The sequence below is a fragment of the Corapipo altera genome, unplaced genomic scaffold (genome assembly GCF_003945725.1).
Source record: "Corapipo altera isolate COAL_440 unplaced genomic scaffold, ASM394572v1 24b, whole genome shotgun sequence".
Taxonomy (NCBI): Eukaryota; Metazoa; Chordata; class Aves; order Passeriformes; family Pipridae; genus Corapipo; species Corapipo altera.
Window position 1 is genome coordinate 7,312,416 of NW_020884888.1, and position 22,458 is coordinate 7,334,873.

Below are 22,458 nucleotides of genomic sequence, written 5' to 3' on the forward strand. Positions count from 1 at the left end.
GACTGCTATGCCTTACAACCTTGCATTTCATTCCCCTCTTATACTGACCAAGATTTGCAGACATAAAGATACAAAGTTATCTTAATCATTAACTTTAAGATTTTTTCTTTTGTTCTGCTACTATCGAAACTGTAGTAGTTTATACTGAGTATTTTTCATTGATCTGAAGATGGTATAACGTCATTAAACTGAGGTGAATTAATGAAGTGAGATTAACCTCAACTGAGGTTAACATTTCACAAATGTTCAGTAACACAGATTAAAACAAAATCTCTCAAGCAGGATAAAGTTGTTTTCTAAACATGCAGGCCAGTGCTGACACCTTGTGGCTTCATTTCTGAGTTATTTCGTAGCTTCATGTGATCGTTTTGGTTGTAAATAGTGATTAACTTGCTGTTGCCACCACTGTCTATCTCCTCTGCTTCGTGGCCACCTCAGCACCCAGTATTTTGGTATCGTGTAAGACAGCTTGTGGTCTGCGTTGACAGAACATCAAGTGAATAAAGAGCTAGGGGTGTCTGTAGCCTCTTGAAGGGGACTCAAAAGGCTTCACTGCACAAAATCATCGGGTGCTAGTGCAGAAGCAGACAGAAGTTATGAGTTTATCTCTTACTAATACCTCATTTTATACTTCCCTCCACATAGGAGAGTGCCAAAGACTGTCAATACTTACCGCATGTGTACTTTAAGGTGCATACATCTTTTCTGCACTGGCGCAAAAGTATCCCTTTGCTCCCTTCTTCACCTCTGAAGAATCGCTAATAGCAAAAATACAACTGAAGAGACTGTTGGAGAATTTCTGGTATATAGGAGCCTGAGGTGTGCTACTTACCTACAACCATAAAAATACCTAAACCAAAATGTATCAGTGCAATTTATACCTAAATGGGCATCTAATCTAAAATCTCTTACTGTTTCAAATCTTAGACAAAACCCAGCTGTTAAGGCTGCAGTTGCTGTTTGAAATCTGTTGTGAAATTAAGTTTTAGAGGCTGGGGTGTGTCTTGTGAAGATTGAAGATCACGCATCCTCCCTCAGCTGTCACTTCAGAGATTTTTTTCAGATGTTTATGGTCATGTCCCTGTTCTTAAGTATTCATGTGGTGGTAATACATGAATTAGAAATCTTTATTTTATTGCATTGTTGTTTGGGATTTTGGGTTTTGTTTTTTTTTTTTTTCCTTTATGATAGGTTTAGTTCTTTATAAAGGATAGTGAAACACTATAATTGGAAGAGAATGGTTTTATATAGTAGGGACCAAATCCGCGGCTTATGTAAATCAATATTTATAGCTTCACTCAAGTCAAAGAGGTGACATTAATTTTTCTTCCTGAAGAACATGGCTACCCAAATCTGTTAAGAAAAATCAAAGGAATAAGGATGTGCCTATGAAGATTTGGTTTGATGGCATCTCTGTTTAGCTAACAGAAGGATTTCGACTCTCTGCTGTTCCCTGTGTAAATCTTAATTGACACTTGCTAATTGAACTTTAATGCAATAAAATGTATTGTAATGAGCCATTAGAGTTTGGCATGCTTCTGAACTAAAGAGAAAATGTTCAGGTAGTGATGCGTGCTTGATATCTATTTCAGCACCCTGCCAGGAGGCAGATCTATCTGATCAAAGAGCAGGGAGTGACGGTATCAGTTTAAGGTTCAATAAAAGCTTCTCATATGGACAACTGCTTGTAATGCCTCATCACCATCAGGATCAAACGAAGTGCCTGTAGGTTTATAAATACATAAAATTAAAGCACTTTGTTGAATCTACTTGTGATTTGTTCAGCAAAGGAAAACAAGTAGCTGCAGGAGCTAAGAGGAACCTTTACAAGCATGAACTTCTGTGTAACTGGCAGGAAAGGATTTGCAGCACGGACAAGCCAGGACTGCAGTGTGAAAGCTCTAGGAAACCAGCTGGACCCAGTTCCACCTAGGGCTTCTGGATTCAACAGAGTTACAAGAAGTGCATGGAAAAACCTCTACCTTTGCTGTTGTCTTTGTATTGCTCTGCATTAAAAAGCTTGGCTATGAATAGATGTATTCCCACTTTCTAAGTTAAAGACAGTTGTGTTCAGGGTAATGTTAGCTTTTGAACATATCCATTATGCAAGAAATGCTTCATCAAAGTCCTGGCGGACTCTGATCTAGCATTAAGTTACATAAGGTTAAACACACATGTAAATCCCCAAAAGTATAAAAATGAAAAAAACCACAAATTCCTGTGTTGACTTTTTACATGTTCAGAGGTATATGACCTCAGTACTATGTTGTAGACACTGCCTCTCATTTAAAAGAAAGAGGAAGATCCCTCTGAGGGTTTTATGGCAGCATTAACAACAGCTTTAGTACCTGTTAAGGGTTGTGTTAAGCTGTAAAGGGAAAACTGTTTGAGTAGCACAGTGCCAGCACTGAGCTAGTTCAAATATCACGGATTTCAACCCATGCAAAAGTTGCTCAGACCAAATGTGTTTATTAGAGAGGCATTTAGACCACCTGTAAAATGTTAGCTGTCGCTATTATGCCTGGACTCAGAGATCTGGTGTATGCCAGCTGCAGGAAATTAGTTCCTCACTAGATTATTTGCAAATAGCACTTGATGGAGCCAAATATCACAAATGTCAGATTCTAAAAAAAAACAGACAGAACAACTACCTTTTCAGTGGGCCTGATTCCCAGTGAAAGCACAGATGCTTCCTTGTTAAATGATTTGGTGCCAGAACATGTTCAGATAAGACAAAATTCTCCAGAGAGTCTAACCGGTCTTGCCCTCCAACTGATACTCCAAAGCTCCGAATTTTCTGCTCCCCAAGACCAGAGCAGCAGTAGGGATAGGAGAGCGTTTAAAGAAGCAGCAGCGACAGGGCTGAACTTCTGAGATGGGGATGAGGATATGCAGCAAGCTGCTGGGCAATTCCACGCTCCCGCCCTTAGCCTTCTTCAGCAAACGTCAGGAAAGCGCTGGGAAGCCCCGGCCCGCGCTCGGCGGGATAAGGGCCCCCGGGACAGCCCCTCATGTCCTGCCGCCGGGGGAAGTGAGCGCGGCCGGCAGCTCTCCCGCAGGGGAACTACGTTTCCCAGCACCCTTCCGGGCCGGCACCGCCCCTTTCCCGCCGGGCTGGGTGCACGCCCGCGCCGTGCCCGGAGCCGCTCGGCGGCGGCACCTCAGCCGCGGCCGTCTCTCCGCCACCTCAGCCCCGGCAGCCCCGGCCCCACTCCAAGCCCTCGCCCGCCGCCGCGGCAGCTGCGCGTCGCCCGCTGGCAGCGGGGCCGGAGCGGCGGCGGTGCCCGTACCCGCGCTGTGCCATGGCTGACAGCACAGCACAGCCCCCGCCGGCTCCGGCCGCGGCTCCGGCCGCGAGTCCCGACGCGGGTCCCGGCGCGGCCCCTCCAGCCTCGCCGATGCAGGAGCGGCGGTCGGACGAGTCCCCCGGCACGGAGGGCGCGGGTGCGGCCATGCCGCGGCTGTCGCTGGGCGGCCCGGGCGGGGCGGCGGGGATGTCGCTGCCGCGGCTGGAGAAGCCGATCAAACAGGCCTTCTACAACACTGGGGCGCTGCTGTTCGCGGGGCTGTGCTGCGGCGCCGCCGTCCTGGTGTACTTCATCCTGGAGGCGTTCCTGCGGCCGCTGCTCTGGGCCGTGCTCTGCGGCACCTTCTTGCACCCTTTCAAGACCTCGCTGACCGCGCTGGGGCGGCGCTGGCTCGGCCGCCTGCACCGCTCCCGCACCCCCGTGCTGCTGGCCGCCCTCCTCCTGCCCATCTGCTTCGCCAACTACGGCGTGGAGGCGCTGGGCGAGCAGGTGCTGCGGCGGCGGCGGCTCCTGCTGCTCCTGGGCGCCGGCGGGCCGCTGCTCTACGGGCTGTACTGCCTGGGCAGCTCGCTGGGTGTGCAGGTGCTGCTGGCACAGGCCGCCCGCCTCATCTGCCAGGGGCTCGACTACTTCAGCAGCCAGTGGGTGAGTGAGTGTCGGCGTTCCGCACCCGTGGTTTAGTCGTGCCCCAGTTTGGAGATGCTGTTAAGTCAAAAGTGACTCAGCCCGGTTCTTGGGCAAACATCGAGGCTTGTTGAGCTCTAGGGTGTATATTAAAGTTTTGTGAAATGGCAGCTCAGCTCAGCTCCACAAGTGACCTGGCGGCGGGGAAGGCACCTTAAGGCTTGTCTCTCAGTGTACTGGGTTGTTTGGTTTTTTGTTTTTTTTTTTGTTTTTTCTTAAAATACCAAACGGTGCAAGCTCAATTTGAACGTTAAAAAGTGAAGCTGTTTAACTGTCAAATGTTACTTACGGTAACAAAGTCTGGGAGACTACTTTTCCCTGTTCTGTTCAGTAAGTAGACTAGTTAAAACTTCTGGCAGAACTCATTTGCACTTTGCTAGTTATAATTGAAAATGCAAAAAACCACTATGTATCAGAAGCAAATGGATGGATATGTGAAAGCACTGAAGATCAGTAAGTTGAACTCTTGTTAAATACTGATGTCCAATTGCATGCTCAAATTGCTTGGTATCAAAGACTTTAAAAGCTGCTCTATTTTTTAAAGCAACAAAATACCCCCACCCCCTTGGTTAATAGTTTTTCTGAATGTACTGACAGAGGATATTTTGAGCTATTTCTAGTGTGAATAGAATAGGCTGAAGAATGTGCTTTGTCTCTTGAAGGTAGACACTGGAGGAAGAGATCTTCTTGGCTTTCTGTTTTGAAGTGTTGTCATATGCTGGAAGATATCAGGGGATGTCTGTTTATGGTCTGTTTTGTCCTCAGAGGTATAATTGAGACTGAGTAGGTAGAGACACATTCTTTCTTTATAGAGGCAAGATACAACCGTGTTTATCTTCAGTTGAGTAGTGGCAGAATCTAAGCGTGGCTTGGTACTGATGGGAAGCTTTGATTTGTTGCCACACAATTTACTTGATAAGTTTAAGATTTTTCTTTGCATTAACCCACCCGCTTCATTTTTAACAAATCGGTGATATTGCTACATTAACTGACCTGACTAAGTCCAGGCTTTTATTAAAACTTTGTTAATTAAGCCATGTTTTCACTGAGTAAGTATCAGGGCACTAAAGGAAGCTGCACTGATTTAACCTCATAACTATGATTGTAATGCACTGTGCATGCTCAGTGCAACTTTGTTTCGCGGTCTCTGATGCTTTGGTTTTGCACTGGTGTTTCTGATTTAATGCTTGTGTTCATTGAACTGCTGTAAGATTTTAACTGGGCCAAAGATAGTAAGCTCCCAGAACTCTTCAGGATTGAGTTCCTTCAGAAAATTTTGTGTTTGTGTCCAGGTAACTGGCCATAGACTTCCCTAAGCAAACCAGTTGCAGTAGCTTTCTAAGCAAGCTGCCTATGTTTCTTTCTCTTTATGAGAAAGAAACTGTGGGCTTTTCTTTGTAAAAAACCTCAGCTCAGCCTGGCATCATCTATACATTTTGCAGTCTATACATTTTTTAATTTTGTCGTTACCTGATTTGCATTATCTCAGATCTGTAGCAGGATAACTTAATTTTATCCATTCTGCTGAGGAGCCCTGAGCTGGATCAGTTAATACTATCAGCTTTAACTTCAGTTAAGCATTTTAAAGCCATTTAATTGCCGCGTTATATTGCAGGATGCTATTTACATGCATATGTTCTACTTGTTAGCTGCATAGGAATTTTGAATATTATGAGTTGGTTGCTCCATTGCACTGTTCTCCGGGATCTGAATCCTCCACGGTTCCTTCTGTATGCATGATTGTCTTGTTCCTTTCTGGTTCCCTCTGTTGTACTAGAGAAGCGAGTGGATGCCTATCATGAGAATTATGCATTTTTGGAATACTGCTCTGATGTTCTCTAATGAAAGGTATTTTTATGTTATCTACTAGGCCATGATACAGAGACAGAAATTTTCCTCTGAAGTTCCAGGAAAAAAACCCCTCTTCTTCAAATGCAGCAATTGCATGTGATAATGACATGGTAAACTGTATCTTGGCACCAGTGTGTTAAAGAGCTTTCTTGTCCTGTTGTCCTCAAATCTGGAAAAGCCATTCATAGTGTTGACATGAAAGATTTGGAAGTGGCTACTTTCCTGTCTGTGATTCTTAAGTCTCACCTGCAGTTTAGGAATTTGCAATCTTAGGTACCTCCATGATTAGATTGTTTGATAGGTGATTGCAAAACACTGCATTTGAAGAACAAGATCTTAAGCTAGTTTACAAGCATCTCACTCTCATGGTCTCCTTTTCTTTCCCTTCGTGCTTTACAGTTCCTCCATCATCTTTGAAGAAACTTGCTCAAGAAATGTAGTAGTCTGCTGGGCCTTAAATTTAGAGGCTGGTTAAAAATTCCAGATGATTTCCTTGCTCTGACTCTAACCTTCTCTATGGGTTGTTTGCAGGAGTCTTATATAGAGGGCCCTACATGAACTTCAGTTACATATAAAAGGGTATGGGAATGTTTTACTCTTTCTTTTCTTTCTTGGAAAGGAGAGGAGTTTTTCCTATATTGGACTGAATATACCCCTAAATGCTTTTATGCTGCAGCAGTTTCAGTATGGTTACCCTTACAGGTAGCATACCTTCTGAGGACTAACCTGGGATGGCCTTGTTGCCCTAGTTTTGTAGGAAGTATGCCTATATCCAGCACTGTATCTAAGGTATGAGAGATTCTTCTGCTTTGTGTCAAGACTTTAAAATCCTTCAGGCTTACATTTTACACTTAGTAAATGCCAGCTATTAGTTGTATTTTTTTGTTTTGTTTTTAGAAGAGCTCACATGCTCATATTTGTTTGGAAAATGGATAGTTAGTAGATCCAAGCAGATGTAGAGAATTATACAGCTGCTCTGTGTTACCTCTGAAGTTCATCTTAGTAAATTAAATTTGATATAATCATAATGGGCAGAATTCTCTGTAGTGAACTTGATTACAGGATTGTCAAAATCTTTTTCTGCTGGCCAGCCTCTCTTCCTTGGTTTGTCACAAGTTATTGGTCAGAGTCAGAACTGTGTACTCCTATGTGTGTGTCAGTGTATTTTTATATCTCTAATTGTACTAGCTACAGCTCGTGTTGTTCTAGGGTTTGCATGCAGTTAGAGGACTTAAACAATCTTATCCTTACTACAGTGCTGGGCAAATCTTGTAACACCATTTTCCATGGTATTTCCACACTGGAATATTGTCAAAGTATGTGTTGTCTGTTTTGGCCAATGGACTGTCTGTTCCTCATGAAGGAATCTATCAAAGGCATCCACCGGGGAAACCTCCATTTGTGTTGGCACTAGATGTCAGCAGTCCCTAAGTAGCCCTTCCACACTGAAATTTTCAAGCGTACTTCCTGGCAAATGCTTTGAGTCACATGCTCTGAGATGTTTGGCTTCCACAGTTTTACTGTGGAGGCAGAAAGGCATCTATGTTTTGTCAAGTTCGCCTGATGGGGCAGTTTTTCTTCTAGCAAAAGAGAGGGTTTGACCATAGTTTGACCATAATGTGGGAATAGCTACAAATGGGAAAATCACAGTTCTGATTTTTGATGTGCATACAATTTCTATTTTTTGAATGTTTTGGGTAGCTTTTTTTTCCCTTCTCTTTCTTCTTAAAGCAGGCTTGCAGGTTTCTAAAACTTGCCCAGCATAAAAAACCCCCAAACAACACCTGAAAAAGTTCTTAAGTATTCTTTCCACTGTTTATAATCCTTTATTGTTATGGTATCTTGGCTTATAAATCATACAGACAGGTACTGACTGTAAACACATCTTACCAAAACCACAGGTTTTGGCTCATTTTCACAACCTGGTAGAGATAAACTGTGTAGAGACCACATGTGACCTACTTAAAAACGTGATGAGGAGCGGCAGGGAAAGTCTGAGATATTGATAATGTTTCATTTTCTACTGTTGTTTTTCCCTTCCACACCCTCCCTCAGTTTTGGAAGAGCATGCAGTGCAGTACCTTTCTTGAGGAGGCTTAGGAGCTTGTTTTGATTTATATGCATGAGCTGTAGCCCCAAACTCTAAGCTGACAGTAGCCTAAAGCCTAATGATATATACTACATAATATTAGTTATGTATTGGTATTTATATGTATTTGAACACAAGGATGTTTCTTTTTCTACCACCTCTGAAAGAAATGATCGTTTTGGAACTGTCCAGCAAAATTTTGACTGTACTCTATATAATAAAACAAGAAAGTGAAGAAGTTGTGTATGTTGAGGAGCCATCTCTTGCAAAAGTGTCACCATAAAGGTTGTCAGCAGGGAAAGAATTTGATGTACTTCGTAAAACTTCTTTTTACAAGTGAATCTTGGTAAGCTTGATTTCTAAATAGTGTTTTTATTGTTTCTCATAAGTAATTTTGTATTAAGACAGGAGAAGTGAACTAAGGGAGAAATATTTTCAACATCCATAGCTGCAATCTTCTGGATATCTTATATTTAATATTTTCTTTCTTAAACTCACAGTATAGGAAACGTTGCAGGACACATTGAAAATACTTTTAACCCATGTGTACCAGTGTAGATTTTGATGGTCAGTTTGCCCATACTCCCCCCACCCAGGTTTCAGTTATGGGTTCATACTTTTGTCCCTTCAAAAAAGGGTGATCTCAGTCAACACTATGTTTCTGTTTCATGTGGTTTAGTAGTCTGTGTGTTTTAATGCCAAACATATTGACATGGGTATATGTCAAAGTTGGGGGTTCTAGAACAAACAGAATGGGTGCACTATTCTAGTCCTTTGGACCTGGGGCAGGGAATAACTTACTTGTGTTCACTTAGAACCTGCTTTAGGTAAATGATGGCTTCCTTAGTGAAGGGAAGAGGTGGTAAACTTTGGTCTGAGTTGAACAAAAATGATGATGATCAAACATCTCACATGTTTGATCTGTTTGACAAAGGCTTTCTCTATGCTGAATGAAGGACAGTTACACATTCTTACTCTGCCAGACTCTACACACTGTGGGATATTTCCTCTTGTGTACTAAGGAATATGCAGTATAGCCATCTAAAATTAATTTTTGTTCTGAAAATTGGAGTCAAAATGACATTTTCATAATTCATCACCCGCCTCCTTATTATCTTTTATATTGTTTATAAAACCATTTTCAAATGAACAGAAAGCTGAAGAAAACACTGATTTTTCTGAAGGCAAACAGAGTTTGGTTTAATGCTGTATGTTGCTGCATTTTTCAAGTCCAACAATATTCTTCTCAACTTCTGTGGTAGGTTTGTTTTCCTTTGCCAGCCTTCATCACTGCTGAGGAGGAAGATATAGAAATGATGAACTTCTGTCATAAAATCACTTCTTTGAACCAGCTTTGCGCTACAACACAGTTCTAAAAGTTTGAGAAAGTGCTGTGTTAATGTTTAGTCAATATGTTTATAAGGATTTTCTATTTTAAGAAAAACCAATGAAAATTTTATTTTAAAATGCTAAAGGGAAGTGATGAGGTAGTTAGGGCCTTTTTCTTGGTTCAAAATGCTGAAACAAACTGGAAAATAGAAAGTAATTTAATTAGATCTGTAGTTTCATCAAGCAGTTTTAAATTTAAATCTCAATTAAAAAACAAACAACAAACCAAAACATAAACCAAACCCTAAAAACCTTGCTGTATGATTTTCAAGTTGAAAGGAGCAGCCTGGAAAAAAATACCACTTCAAAATGGCCAAGGGAGACTGTAGACAACTAGAAAACAAGAGTTGAAACACCTCATTTAATAGGTCCTGACTTGTTAAAAACTGAAAAATTTTGGAAAGTTGGCAGGGCATATATCAAAAGAAGTAGCTGTTAGTTAATCTTCTCAGTCTTCACTGTGGTGTTTACTTTGGGGTGGTTCATAGAATCATAGAATATCCTGAGTTGGAGGGGGCCCACAAGGATCATTGAAGTACAACTCCAGGCCCTGCATAGGACCACCCCAAGAATCACACCATTTGCCTGAGAAAGCACATGAAACAGGTAGGAAATGTGTTTACTGCCATATGTTACATTGTTGGGGCAACATTCCAAGAAAGACTAAATCATTCCAACAGCTTTGCTACGAGTGAAGAGCTGTTCTTGCTTATCCCACTTCTGACATATGCTTCAGTTGCCCTGTCATATTTCTGTGAGCCTGTTTTGCTATAACTGAATTACAGATAGTTTTTTTTATGAGCTTAGGGAGCTTGAGCTGGCTGGATGAATGTTAAACCTGTTGTGCAGAAGAGGTGGGACCGCCCAGCTGGCAGTAAGAGAGAATGAACTGCCGCTTTCAGTAGCAGTGAGCTATTAAATGAGCTCATCTGTTAAACCTCCCTCTTTGAGATTGACTTGTTGATAGGAAAGAAAGGGAGGGAACCGTGTAGATAAAGGATTTTACTCTCCAGTATAAATCAGTATAAATGTTGTCAAAAGCTGAGTTTGAGTTTGTTCTTGAAAACTGATGCCAAGGCCAAACGAGTGGCTCAGATTTTCAAATCTTTCAACTTGAACAGTAATGGGAAACAGACTTTCAGTAACGTTGGTGATATGGTCATTCTGATGAATCTGAGACTTTCCAACACTGAAATTTAAAAGAAAAATCACTGAAACAGATGATTGTGTTTAACATAAAAGCTTAATCTTTCTAAGGTGTAATTTGGCAATTTAAAGAGAACTGAAGCCCTTCAGACTTGTCTAAGGCATCTTTAAATCTGGCCTCTTAAATTTACCACTTTAACCCAGAAATAGATGCCAAAATCCAAGAACTGCAGTCTTATGTCTATTTGTTCAGGGAAGCAGGTGGTTTTACTTCAAAGGCAAAACAACATTTTGTTCAATTTGTGAGGGATGCTACAAAATACAAAGGAGATGTGAAAAATGAGGTCTTTACTGTCTGTTCACACAATTAAGATAACATTTGTAAATAACAATTGCGATTGAGTAGTGATTTAAAATCTCAGCGTACACGGTGAAACAGGCATCTGCAAACTGACTACAGCTTGATAAATCAGTAGTTTATGGTAGCTAATGCATTCTATGAAGTCTGAAATGTATGAATTAGTTACCTGGTTAGCTCTATACTCTTTTAAATCAAATTTATAGACATTTTGGTCTAGCATAGAATTTTATCAATTCCAGTTTCATTACAATAATAGAAGTAGCTTAATTTTAATGAAAGTAGTCAATATCTTTTATTTTTTGTTTCAATTATGTCAGTTCTTGAGAAGGATATATAATAGTAAAGAGGCTATTTATATTCTCATGCTCTTGAAGCCAAAACCTTTGAAGACCATCCTGAAAAAGTGGGAAAGGTTATGTAATATGCCTTTAAAGAGTTAAGAAAAAAAAAAATGCTGTTGCCAAGTCAGTATGGGATGAAATCCTAGTCCGTGTCAATTTAGGTTAATTTGCTTTATCAGTTGCTTTCAACTATGAATTGTTGGAAGTAGGCCACCCTAGTTCCTGTGCAGTGGTTCTTGAAGTGTAGGAAAGTGCTTGGCCATCACATCAACCAATAAAGAGTGTCACTGAAATTAAACTTCTTTCACCAGTCGGTTGACTACATAGGCTTTTTTACACTGCTTCAGGATTGTTATTGTTTGATCTCTGGAACAAGGCAACTTGTTTATTTTGAAGTAAGCTATTACTCTCTATTCAGTAGAAATTAATGCTTTTACTTGGGTCATTTGCTAAGCTTTTAGAAATGAGAACTGGTCAATTATTTTAACTTACAACTGAAAAGATTATTGAATACCTAAACCCTGTGATGTTCAGCTACATGCATGGATAAAAGTGCAATGTGTTTGGCTTTGTTGGCTATTAAACAGTCTTACTCCCTCTTAGCCTCCTACTTTTGGCTTGGTTTTATTCAGACAGTTTAAATTACTGAACATACTGAGTCTCCCATTTGTAATTTGTCATTAAATTTAAAAACTAAAGAGAAAAATCTGCTTGATGCTGGAAGATTTATCATACAAAGGTGCTATGTAGCTGATTTTAGCAAGTAGGATAGCATTTTCGTGATGAGTTGTCTCTTGCAATTACAGGTGTGCCGCAAATGCCTTGTGAGTGAATTTGTTACAAACCTATGCTGTTGAAGGAGTGCTGCTGTGCATTTCCAATAAAAATTTTTGTTTGTTTATGACTTTAGTCTTAATGTCCATGGGTTATGTTAGTTTTAGACATTTGTCTTGAGTTCACACTTGGCCATAAGCTATTTGGAGCTGTGTTGATGAAAAGCTAGAGCTAGATAGCAGTGAAAAAAGTTAGCAATCTGCTTTGCTTAGAAAGATTGGTATGGAAAGGGTATTCCTTTGTTCACATATCTTAAGCGATTTTAAGTTACCTTACATGTGTGATCATTCCCTCTGAAGTTACCAGAGACCAGGACTGCTTGTCTGTTTGATTCAGTACAATTAAGATTTCCTCTACACCAGTTAAATAAATGGAAGTAGTTGTACAAACCTGCTTTTCACAGGGACTCTTGCATCTTCAGCATGAGGCAGATAGTGCAAGGTAAAGAGGTGAAAACTCTTTTTGTGTTCTGCCTGGTTACTTGTTCTGTATCTCTGCCTGTGCATTCTTACTTTTTACAGTGATGTCTGATTCAGCAAATGCTGTTAATAGAAATTCTCTTAAAAATGCATTGGGATTTATGGACTTATAAGTGTAAATTTGAAGGCTAGCTTAACTGGTTATGGATAGGGAATGTTTGTTGAATTTGAGCCAGAAATATCTTGATTAATTTTAAGAATGCAACACTGAGTTTTTATTTTTACAGGTTTTTGTACTTCTTTTATTTCATACCTTCTCCTGAGTAGCAGCTTTTCACTTCCTGTTACCACTGCTTCCTTTTTTTCAGCATTTTCAAACTCAAATTCTTCATCTCAGGATTCATAATTAGAATTCTGTATTGCAATTAGAATTCTGATAAACAAAGTTATAGAAGGCAGTTAGAAGCAGCAAACCCAAAATGACCGCCTCTGTTTCTTGATATGCTGCCTCTGATGCCTTCTTGTCTCTTTGGTTTTTTTAGTTAAATATATGATAAATTTACATGTTATAAGTCATTTAAAGGCATCTCTGTTTGTGCACCAGCACTGCTGAGGAACAGCAGTTTTTCTTGTGCTTCCTAATGGCTTCTTTGGCTTAAAGCCCCTTTTGTCTCTTTGGATGGGAACACAGGAGCTGGCAAACTGCTCTGTGCTGAAACGAGTGGTGCTGTGCTCCATCTTCTCGTGGCCCTATGGGTGCCACTGATGACCCTGTTTCATTTAGATTCTCACCTTTTGATAATAGTTCCAGAGTAGTTGCTTGATCGCCTTCCTTTGGGGTTTGTGCCCAGCAAAGCATCTATACCCCCCCATGTTAGAACCGTACTAGCCTGCCCTTACACTTCACACTGAGTTTATAGTTCTCCTGCATGGAGAAAAAAACTCTTGTAATTAATTGGAATGTGGGTTTCTTAAAGACTGAGAAGCTGAGTTCAGTCCTCTCTGTATGGCAGTTATGGGGGTGTGCATATGTGTACACACATACGTGAGTACGATAGAGCTCTATTTTCAGCTGTGTATACATACCTATGTGTGTCTTTTTCTTACAGATATGGACATTGGTAGTTGGTTACCTTCTAATGGTTTCATTCAAGTGGAATATAAGCACTGAACGTTACTTAAAAGCAGTCTCTGTTCCTGTTTGGATTATGCTGCTCTTTCACTTAGGTGAGTAACTAGAAGTCATTATTTTGATGCATTCGTGGGGGTTCTGTCAACAAAGCTCCTCCTCTGCTTTCCTGGTGAATCTGTATAATGGGGTCTTGGCTGAAGTGCACACTGTTTTCTCTGCTCAGTAATTCTGGCTGCATGTATCCAGAAGGGAACATTGAAGTAGGGAAGGTATCAAGATGCTGAGCAAAATATGTCTTCTGCTCCTCCTACCTAGTTTGTACTTCTCATGGTTTTCCATGAGAAAAACTTCTTGTACTTCTCACGATTTTCCCTTTTTTGGTAGATGGACCAGATACTTACTCCTTGACCTTGAGGAAAGGCTAGGGTCACGTGTGGGTGGCTTTAGACTTTCATTTGTGGTAGTATTATTATTATTGTGTTGACAGCCTACCATTAACCAAGGCTAAAGCTGTAAAATGCATTTAATAGTAGTAGTGGAAGCAAAAAAAAAAAAAAAAAAAATTCTATCAGTAGTCAACAGGCTTGTCAAGATGATATCAGCAATATAAAATACATTTACCAGTAACTATATAATTTGTTAATGCAAATATAAGGTTATAGTAATATTTTAGATTTACGTTGCGCATTAAATATAAGAGATTGTCAGCTTATATTCTCATAGCAGAGTTTATGGTGGAAGTATCATGCAAATAATAGAAGACTATCATGATAAAAGGTTTCACAGTGTACTATGATTTGCTTTGGTTTAGCAGCAGGTTTCATGGGTTGTTCTGGCCGTGTGGGGATGCTTTCCTGAGGTTTTAAGCTACACACAGTATCTTTGCATTTGCTTAAATTTTGACAGTCTTGTGTTTGTTGGAAGTATGGGCTGAATAGCCAAAGCCTAAGAAGGCCTTGCTCTATCCCACTCTGTGGAGATCTAACATGAGTACACATTTTTGGGGGGGACTTGATCTGCCTCATATCTAAAATATTTTCATTTTGTGTGTATTTTCATGTGATTTTGCGAGTTGTTTTTAAAGTTGTTTTCTGTATCAACATAGTTTAAATTCACTTAAATTAGGAACAGTAACAGCTTGATTTATTCATTGAGAAACTTGTTCGCCTGTGTTTTCTGTTCTTCCTTTTCTTGCATATGGAAAACTTGTTTGTTTTAAGACACTTCTTAGTATTTGCCTAGGTTGTTTTTGGTTGATGAATGTAGAGTTTATTAATGGTGTCATTTTTCTTGGAAAAAAAAAAATCCCAACACTGTATCTTTCAGCTTCTGTGGCAGGTTCCTGGAGAATTCCTGTATTTCTGGTTATAGTTGTTCTGATGACTGTAGGCATGTTGCATGAACAGCAGAATGGAAAGGAGTCTTCTGGTAAGGACAAGTCACTGTTTCTTTTATTGCTGGAGGCAAAAGTTCTGTAAAGTCATGTGAAAGAATCTGGACTGTATCCCTGTAAATTCAATAGCACATGGATTTCAAGAATTTACTATGAGATTTTTAGTATGTTTGTTTCAAAGTGGTTTACTAGAGATGAAGTGAATCTTTAATTCTTTACAGAAAATTATTATGATGGACTGATATTTCTTTACTATGGTAAAGTAGTGACTCATTATTAAGCCCGAGTTTCAAGCATAAACGTAGCCCATGATTTTTGAAATCAGAGGATAATTTTGAAAGAAATGAGCAGTATGGCTTTAGTAGCTCCTATAATACTGACTATGAGAGAAACTGAGACAACTCTATTCAGGAAGTTTCTTATATCCATTCATTCATTTTTAAAATACCAATTTCTTAAAGTAATGGTTTGTGTTAAGACTTTGGAAGAATAGGTTTTGCCTGTTGTGAGTCAGTTTTGCAAAAAATAAACATCAGTTGTTCCTTGTGAAGAAAACCTTTTTCCTGTCTTGCTGTTTTAGTTGGTTAGTAAAATTGATTAACTGGTATAAAAAGTTTTTGAATGATCAGACTGCCAACAACCACAAATTTTTTGGTTGGTAGCAGTCCATTAGCAAGAAAAACACTAAGCAAATAACTGGTTTTGAGTTTTGACACTAAAAATTGTGTTTAATACTAAAATTAATGGCACTCATTCCTGTTTGGTCATACTGAGTACATATAATGCATACTAAAAAATAACAGTGTCTATCCATATAATTTCTGTTGCTTGACAGCTTCAGTGGGTATCAAACTAAAAATAAAACATTTTAAGACTTAAGCTTTTCTTTATTTACATACACATATATATTTTACAGGGGCAGAGCTTCCTGGTCAGATGATTTCCATTGCTGCTTCAACAATTGCCATGGCAATTTCAATGACAGAAGATGAGTCTAATAATGAACATTCCTCCCAACCCTCAGGTGACTGAATACTCTGTAAGAAACATTTGAATTTGCTCTAAAGACATGAAATTGGAGGGAATTAAGAACAAATTTCAAAATATTCCCTATCGCTTAATTCTGTCCAAAACAGTACATTTAAACTTCCCTTATGAATCAGGTTTATCTGTTTTTAAAAATGTTAAGAAGATGCTAAAATAAAAGCTGTCTTGCAAAGGATAGTTTGTGTGGCTGTCTGTATGTTTTGAAGGCCTGACTAGAAGGATTTATTATGGTTTTGGGTTTTTTTACAGTGACTTTTTCTTGTTCTTTTTTTTTTTTTTTCCCTAACCTTTTGATTTGTTGGCAGTTACATGATATAACTGGGTTTTTCCACCAGGTACAGACAGACTGGAATAATTTTTGTATACATCATAGTGAGAAAAAAACCCACTTTAACCATGATGTGATCAAAGTCCCTCCTATAGCGAGTTTACTTGACGTTGTAGCTTGAGTCACATTATACTTTCACTTGCAATAACACAACTGGCTTGAAAGAGTTGCAAAGAAGGTGTTTAGATGTCCATCGCTGCTTTTGAACCTTATCATCATTTTTGGGTTCATCTCAGATGGAATGCTATACTAGAAAATTAAGCTGTTATTGAGATCTCTGGAAAAAGTTTCGTCCATTTCCTGCAAGTAGACCAAACAGATCATTCAACTTGAGAGAAAGTGAAATTTCAAAACTGATTTTTTAAATGTGAGAAGGGCAGCTTTAGACAACTTACTCTTTTCTTGCCTTTGTTTCTACATTTTACATGACTATAATCAAAATATCATCTTTAATTTTGGAAGTGAGTTGTTTTGGGGTTTTTTTGAGTTGAATTTTGAAATCTGGTCAAGCAACAGGCAACAAGAAAAAAACAGGCTATGTAAGTGGTTGTGTTCTTTTTTGCCTTTTTTTTTAACTTACCAATTTTAATTTTTTCACTTCTTTAAGACAGTTTTTGTTCTGTTTTTAAGAAAACTACAGCAGTTTTAAAAAAGTGTCTTTTATAGTGAATGTTTTTTCGACTTATCTTCTTGAAACAGTTAACCAGATGGGTCTTTATGTCTTGGAAATTCTGTTATTGTTTTCCTACACAGCAGGAAAAGAACAAATGTGGAGTTTCCTGTTAACTCCTAGCAGTAGTTAAAATACTTTTGCAACAGTCTGTTGGAAATTAACATTCTATTCTGTAATATATTAAGCATAAGTTTGGCCATCTTTGGTTTGGATCTTTTGTAAATGGTGATGAAACATTATTCTTGTACAGCAAAAGGTTTTGCCTACAGGCTTAAGAACCTACAACTTTTTGGTTTTCCTTATACTATGCTAAATCAATTGTAGAACAATCAATACTTCTTGGGTTTTACTGTTCTCTATGTGGCTTAAATTTGTTCATTGAAAGACTGTGCGGGGAAATAAACTGTGTTGATTTTATAGTTTTTTCTGAACACTCATGTTTTTCCATATTTTGTTGTTGAATACTGATATGTTGTACTGGGGGCAAGGAGTTTATTGATACCAGTGCAGGTGGTCTAAGTGGTCCTTCCTGGTATTCCAGGAGTTTCCAGAATATACAGCAAAGGAGGAGTCTGCAGCTTATGAAGCAGATACCACTGCAGTACTTTTTAGGAAAGATTCTGTTGTCTTGTTGGCTTTGGCTATGATAGATACTGAAATCCTTAAATGTATTCATGACTCCTACTCTCCCTTTCACCCTCTGCTTCTTTGATTTCTTAAAAGAAAAACCACAAAAATATTTTTCTCTTGAAATTGTGAAAAGATGTCGACAACTCTCTGTTAATGCTGCTGGGGTTTTTTCTTCTTGGGGATGAGAATAATTCAAAATTCTATGTCAACAAGAAGTTGACATGACAAAGAACGTATTGTCTAAATTAAAAGAACGTGTCTTAATAGGACAACCTATTTGCTTTTTTTGTTGTTATTATATTCAAAGAACTAGCATGCATTCAGATTTTGCTATAATTCTTTACTGAGTGTCTATTAACTGTTTAGACTGTCATACTTTCATTGGTTGGAATACAGAAAGGTGTTTTTCAGGTTTCATCTCAAAATATCATGAAGCACACTAAATGAGATTTTACAGAATCCAAAGTTACTCTGAATCACTATACTGATAGGTCTTGTTTCCCCATTTGTGTTGGAAAAGGCACTCATGCCTTGGTTTGTAGAGCATATGTTGCCCACAGAATGTGACTTCTTTAATTAGCAAAAATTTTGATGGCTTTCTGGGTGGATCACCTTTGTGAACTGACTTAGGATACAGTCATCTGAATGGCAGTTCTAATGCAGGTGTGTGTTTGTCATGGGGAGAATACTGGGTCATTGGCAGTGCCAGTTTAGTTCTGCTTAAAGTGCTGTGGAACTGCATTCTGAAGAAGTGTTCATGTCTTCAGGTCCCCTAAGATTTTTTAGTTCTCCCCCCCCCGCAAGCTCTTTCCCATTTGTTTTGCATTCTGTGTACAGTTTGCTTAATAGGGAAACTGTAAGAGAATAAGGCTGTTTGATTGGTATTGCTCTTAACATTACTGTTGTTATTTAGTTAAGGTTTTCTTCATTGCAAGAAAAAGTGTGTCAAATTTTTCATTACCAAAAGAAGGAATTTTATTTATTTCATGAAGATGACTCTACTAAGGACTTTTTTGGGAAAAAAATGTGAATAACTTTAATCTTAGGCATAGACTTCAGCTTATTGTTCTGTTTTAGCTTTTAGCACTTCCTTTTCTTTGATAAATATTTGAGTTTCTGCTTGCTGGAATGTTACTTTTTATGTTGACTGTATTAATTTTGGAGAAAAAAAGTAAGAAGTGTTCAATAAGTTGAATTGATAGAGGAGATATAGTTATGGATATACTGCTTCCAAATTTGTGTTCCTTTAATGCATCCATTTGTTTCTGTTAGTACTCTTCTACTTCATTAAAAACAGGCTGAGAAGTACAGGGAATCATAGACCCTCTTCCATATGACAAAAACAGTTTGTCTTTTTAGGAAAATTTCTGTTTGCAGGTAACTTTTTCTCTCCTCTTATGAAAAATGAACTTGTGTCTTTTTCTCGAAAGTATAGTTTGTGTGGTAGGGCTGGCCATCATCCCTTTGAGGCATGTCCTAATTTGCCAAGAACCACCCCATCTGAAGCTTCTGCTGTGTTCAGCTGCTTGGAGAGTTCCTTCTTTCACGTTGCATGCTGTAATTCCAGCATTCTGAAGTTCCACCAAATACATAAACAGCAACCAGCTGATGTTTGTCATCATTCCAGTGTCAATCAGTTGGGTGAATCAATAGATCTGCATTATTGTATTAGTGTGGTGGGGAATGTGTTTATAAGCTCTAAAAATAGTTCCACTTACTTGTAGAACACCAGTGCAGACTTCTGCAGCAAAAGAGGAGTGTTCATCCAGTGTGTGAGGATGCGGAGTTTGTCACTTACCACCACTGTACACGTATGACAAATCAGTCTTGTCTTTTTGCACATTCAGGCTGTCATGCTTTAGTCTAGAAATGGTTTTAGTGACACATTGCAGCTAAAAACGCGTGTGTGGAACACAAATTGTTTGACTGATGTGCATGCAGTGTGTTGTAGTACAGTTTTTACAGCCGTTTTTCTTCATGGGAGAAGATGTGTCGATGTGACACAAGTCCAGTGAAAGAGTTATGTTCATTGTTTATCAACTGTGGTATGTATCAGCATAATAAATTGCCTTTTATTCTTCAGCACAGAGTGACTTTTCAGGTTTTCCTCTGTGTGTGTTCCTCCACTATGGCTGCAAATTTTTCTCAAGTAGTGGCGTGTTGGAAATGTGTGTGTTTTGACACCAGCACGAAGACTCAGCAAAAGTTAACACTAGTGTTCTCAGGGAGAGATTCTACGTAGAGTGACTGAAGATGGATTTGGTGTCACTCATACTAGGCAGACTTGCCAACAAGAAAGTTAAATAAATAATGAATTGCCATGTTCTGTATACAAGAATTTTAATTTGTCCATAATATTTTTGCATGAAATTACTATTTACTGTTCATGTATAAGGGTCTTTAACACATTGGTTCACATTTTCTAATTGAATTTCATGTGTGCTAACTTTGGAGTGAGAGGATGACAACATTTGTTACCCACTAATTTGTGCTTGGTGTTACTAATGTGTGTTACACAAGCAAGGAATTTATGATCACAGTGTGAGTGCTATGTTTGCGTTGTAAGTGTTCAGGAAAAGTAGTAGTATAGTAAGAAATTGGTAAGGTACAAACTTTCTCTTCAGTGTATGCTCTATAATTTTTATTTTGTTTAAATGAACTTTGAGCGAATCTAAGATTCCTTTTTGAGTACTTGAAGTAAAGGGAAATCGAAGATTAATTTTAAGACTTCAGATTTCTTTTAGAAGTGAATTATACTTTGTGTTTTTCATGGTTTTACGGTTCTTTGATAAAATATATTTGGCTTGTAATTTGTCTGCAGTGACAGGAGGCCTCTTAGCAACTTTTCTTCTTTCCTCCTCCCAGCACTACTTGGCATGGTGTTACGGGATGTGGGAGAGCTTACACAGCCCTATTCTGACTTTTCAAAATGCCGATCAGTGCCAAGGCTGTCTTTTACAGAAATTACCAAAACCACCCAACCCCAAAACAAACAGCAAAACACAACTCTCTGCCCTCCCCCTTCACCCCAGAAAAAAAAAGTTAATTTAGGAATAGGGAGCATATTCTATTTTGTGGTGAATATTAATGTGAGAATTTCCATGTCTTTGTTTGCATGTGTTTGTTTTAGGAGCAACAGAAGGTGATCAGCCTCCACGTGCTGCACCATCTATCTCCTCCTCTTCATCTTCTTCTGGGAACAGACAAAGACCTGAGATTGGATCTTTTCTTAGAAAAAAGAAAACGAGTGATATTTACTTTGTTACACTTGTGTGGGCCATCGTCATTGTTCAGATCTGGCTAAATTTTTGGATTGTGCAGCTATTACCAGTGCCTTTTGCAGGTAATAATCCAATTATTAGAAATATTTGTTAAATGATGACTTTAGTAACCTTAGACGCTGTGTTAAATAAAATAGAAGGAAAGGCTTGTAGGCTTGTATGAGTTTTAATTTAAAACTTTTTCAAGACTTGTTAAGATGAATTTTAGCTTCAGATAGGAAGACTGATGTGCACTGTCTGTTACAATGTAGTGGACAACTCTGTAAAATTGCTTTGTCTGTTGACTGTTGTAGTTACTTGAAATAATGGAGTGCCATATCTTATGTAGTAAAAATACTTCTAGTTTAGAGAAGTTAGTTTTTCTTCCTCTTGTTATCTTCTTTTTCATATTTTTGCACCTATAATAAAGAATATTTCAGCTGTTATTCGATAGTGAAGTTTTGCTCATGTTAACTTTTAATTTCTATCAAAAATAGGTTACTAGGCTCTGTGGGCAAGTTGGGTTGGCCAAGCCGAGTGGCGAAGTACTCACAAAACCAATCACTCTTCCTGTCTTTTAATGTGGGCTTATCCATGAGCTGCAGTCTCTTTCTTACGGAGGTACCAACTCAGGCCTCCTATCCCTAGACCACAGTCCCTTCAAGATGTATACCTGCTCCAGTATGGGTCCTCCACAGGCTCTGGTCCCTCTGAGTGGTGTACCTGTTTTACTGTGGAACGTCTGCTTCCCTGGCCTTTTTATTGCCTCTGTTCATCCCTCTGTTCCTTCTTCCTCTCTAGTCACTTGTTCTTTCTATGTTCCTTCCTCTTCTCCTTGTCTGGTGTTTTGTGCCCTTTCTTAAGTACTTTTTCACCAAAGCAGCGCACACCTGTGACCACAGGGCTCAGCTTTGGCCTGTGATGGATCTGTTGTGGAGCCACCTGGAACTGTGTCTCGCACAAGATACCTCATGGTCTCTCCTCATGAAGGCCACCCCAGAGGCCTCTCTGCTACTAAAACCTTGAGATTTGCACACAATACACAAGGCTAGTGTAAACCATCTAGTTGTGCATCTGGAAATCGTGACCATGGAGCCCTTTGGGCTCAAGGGGCTGTGTACTCCTGGAGGCACAGTAAAAGGAACAACTGCACCTTTGGCTGTGGCACTGTAGCAGCAGCTCAAGGGTAATGTGATGGCTAGGCATATAAATAGCTGAGTGCCAGATAAGAGGAGAGAGAGGTTTGACCTTTGTTTCATTTCAGCGTAGTTACTACAGAAGAAACTTCCCAGTTTTGGTGTCTAGGTATTGTGAGAAATGGCTATCAGAAATGATAAAGGGATTAGAAAATTAATTTTAGACTTATTAGAAGCTGAGCTTATGTGGCTTAGTTTATTGAAAAGTCAGGGAATAACTTAACCACTGTTCAGAAATGCCTACTTGGGTGGGGGGAAAAATGAATGGAACAGTTCTGCAATTAGACAGATGGCAATGGATGGTTTTAAGCTTGAGCCAGACAAATCTAGATTAAAGTGCATATCTATAAATGAAATGAATGAATACTGCTGCTGCC

General features: G+C 39.1%; 1 protein-coding gene across 3 annotated transcripts in view; it reads left to right on the forward strand.

The window, feature by feature from the left end:
• The first annotated feature begins 2,867 nt into the window (after positions 1-2,867).
• Positions 2,868-22,458, forward strand: part of TMEM245 (transmembrane protein 245) — a 78,327-nt gene continuing 58,736 nt past the window's right edge. Inside the window, exons 1-6 of one of the 3 annotated variants that reach the window (XM_027643856.1) lie at positions 2,868-3,953; positions 13,532-13,649; positions 14,881-14,982; positions 15,864-15,971; positions 19,350-19,436; positions 20,756-20,968. In XM_027643856.1, coding sequence (XP_027499657.1) covers positions 3,303-3,953; positions 13,532-13,649; positions 14,881-14,982; positions 15,864-15,971; positions 19,350-19,436; positions 20,756-20,968 — 1,279 coding nt within the window. In that variant the 5' untranslated portion in view covers positions 2,868-3,302. The remainder of the gene's footprint in view (positions 3,954-13,531; positions 13,650-14,880; positions 14,983-15,863; positions 15,972-19,349; positions 19,437-20,755; positions 20,969-22,458) is intronic. The other 2 variants (XM_027643853.1, XM_027643854.1) reach the window with 2 other exon arrangements.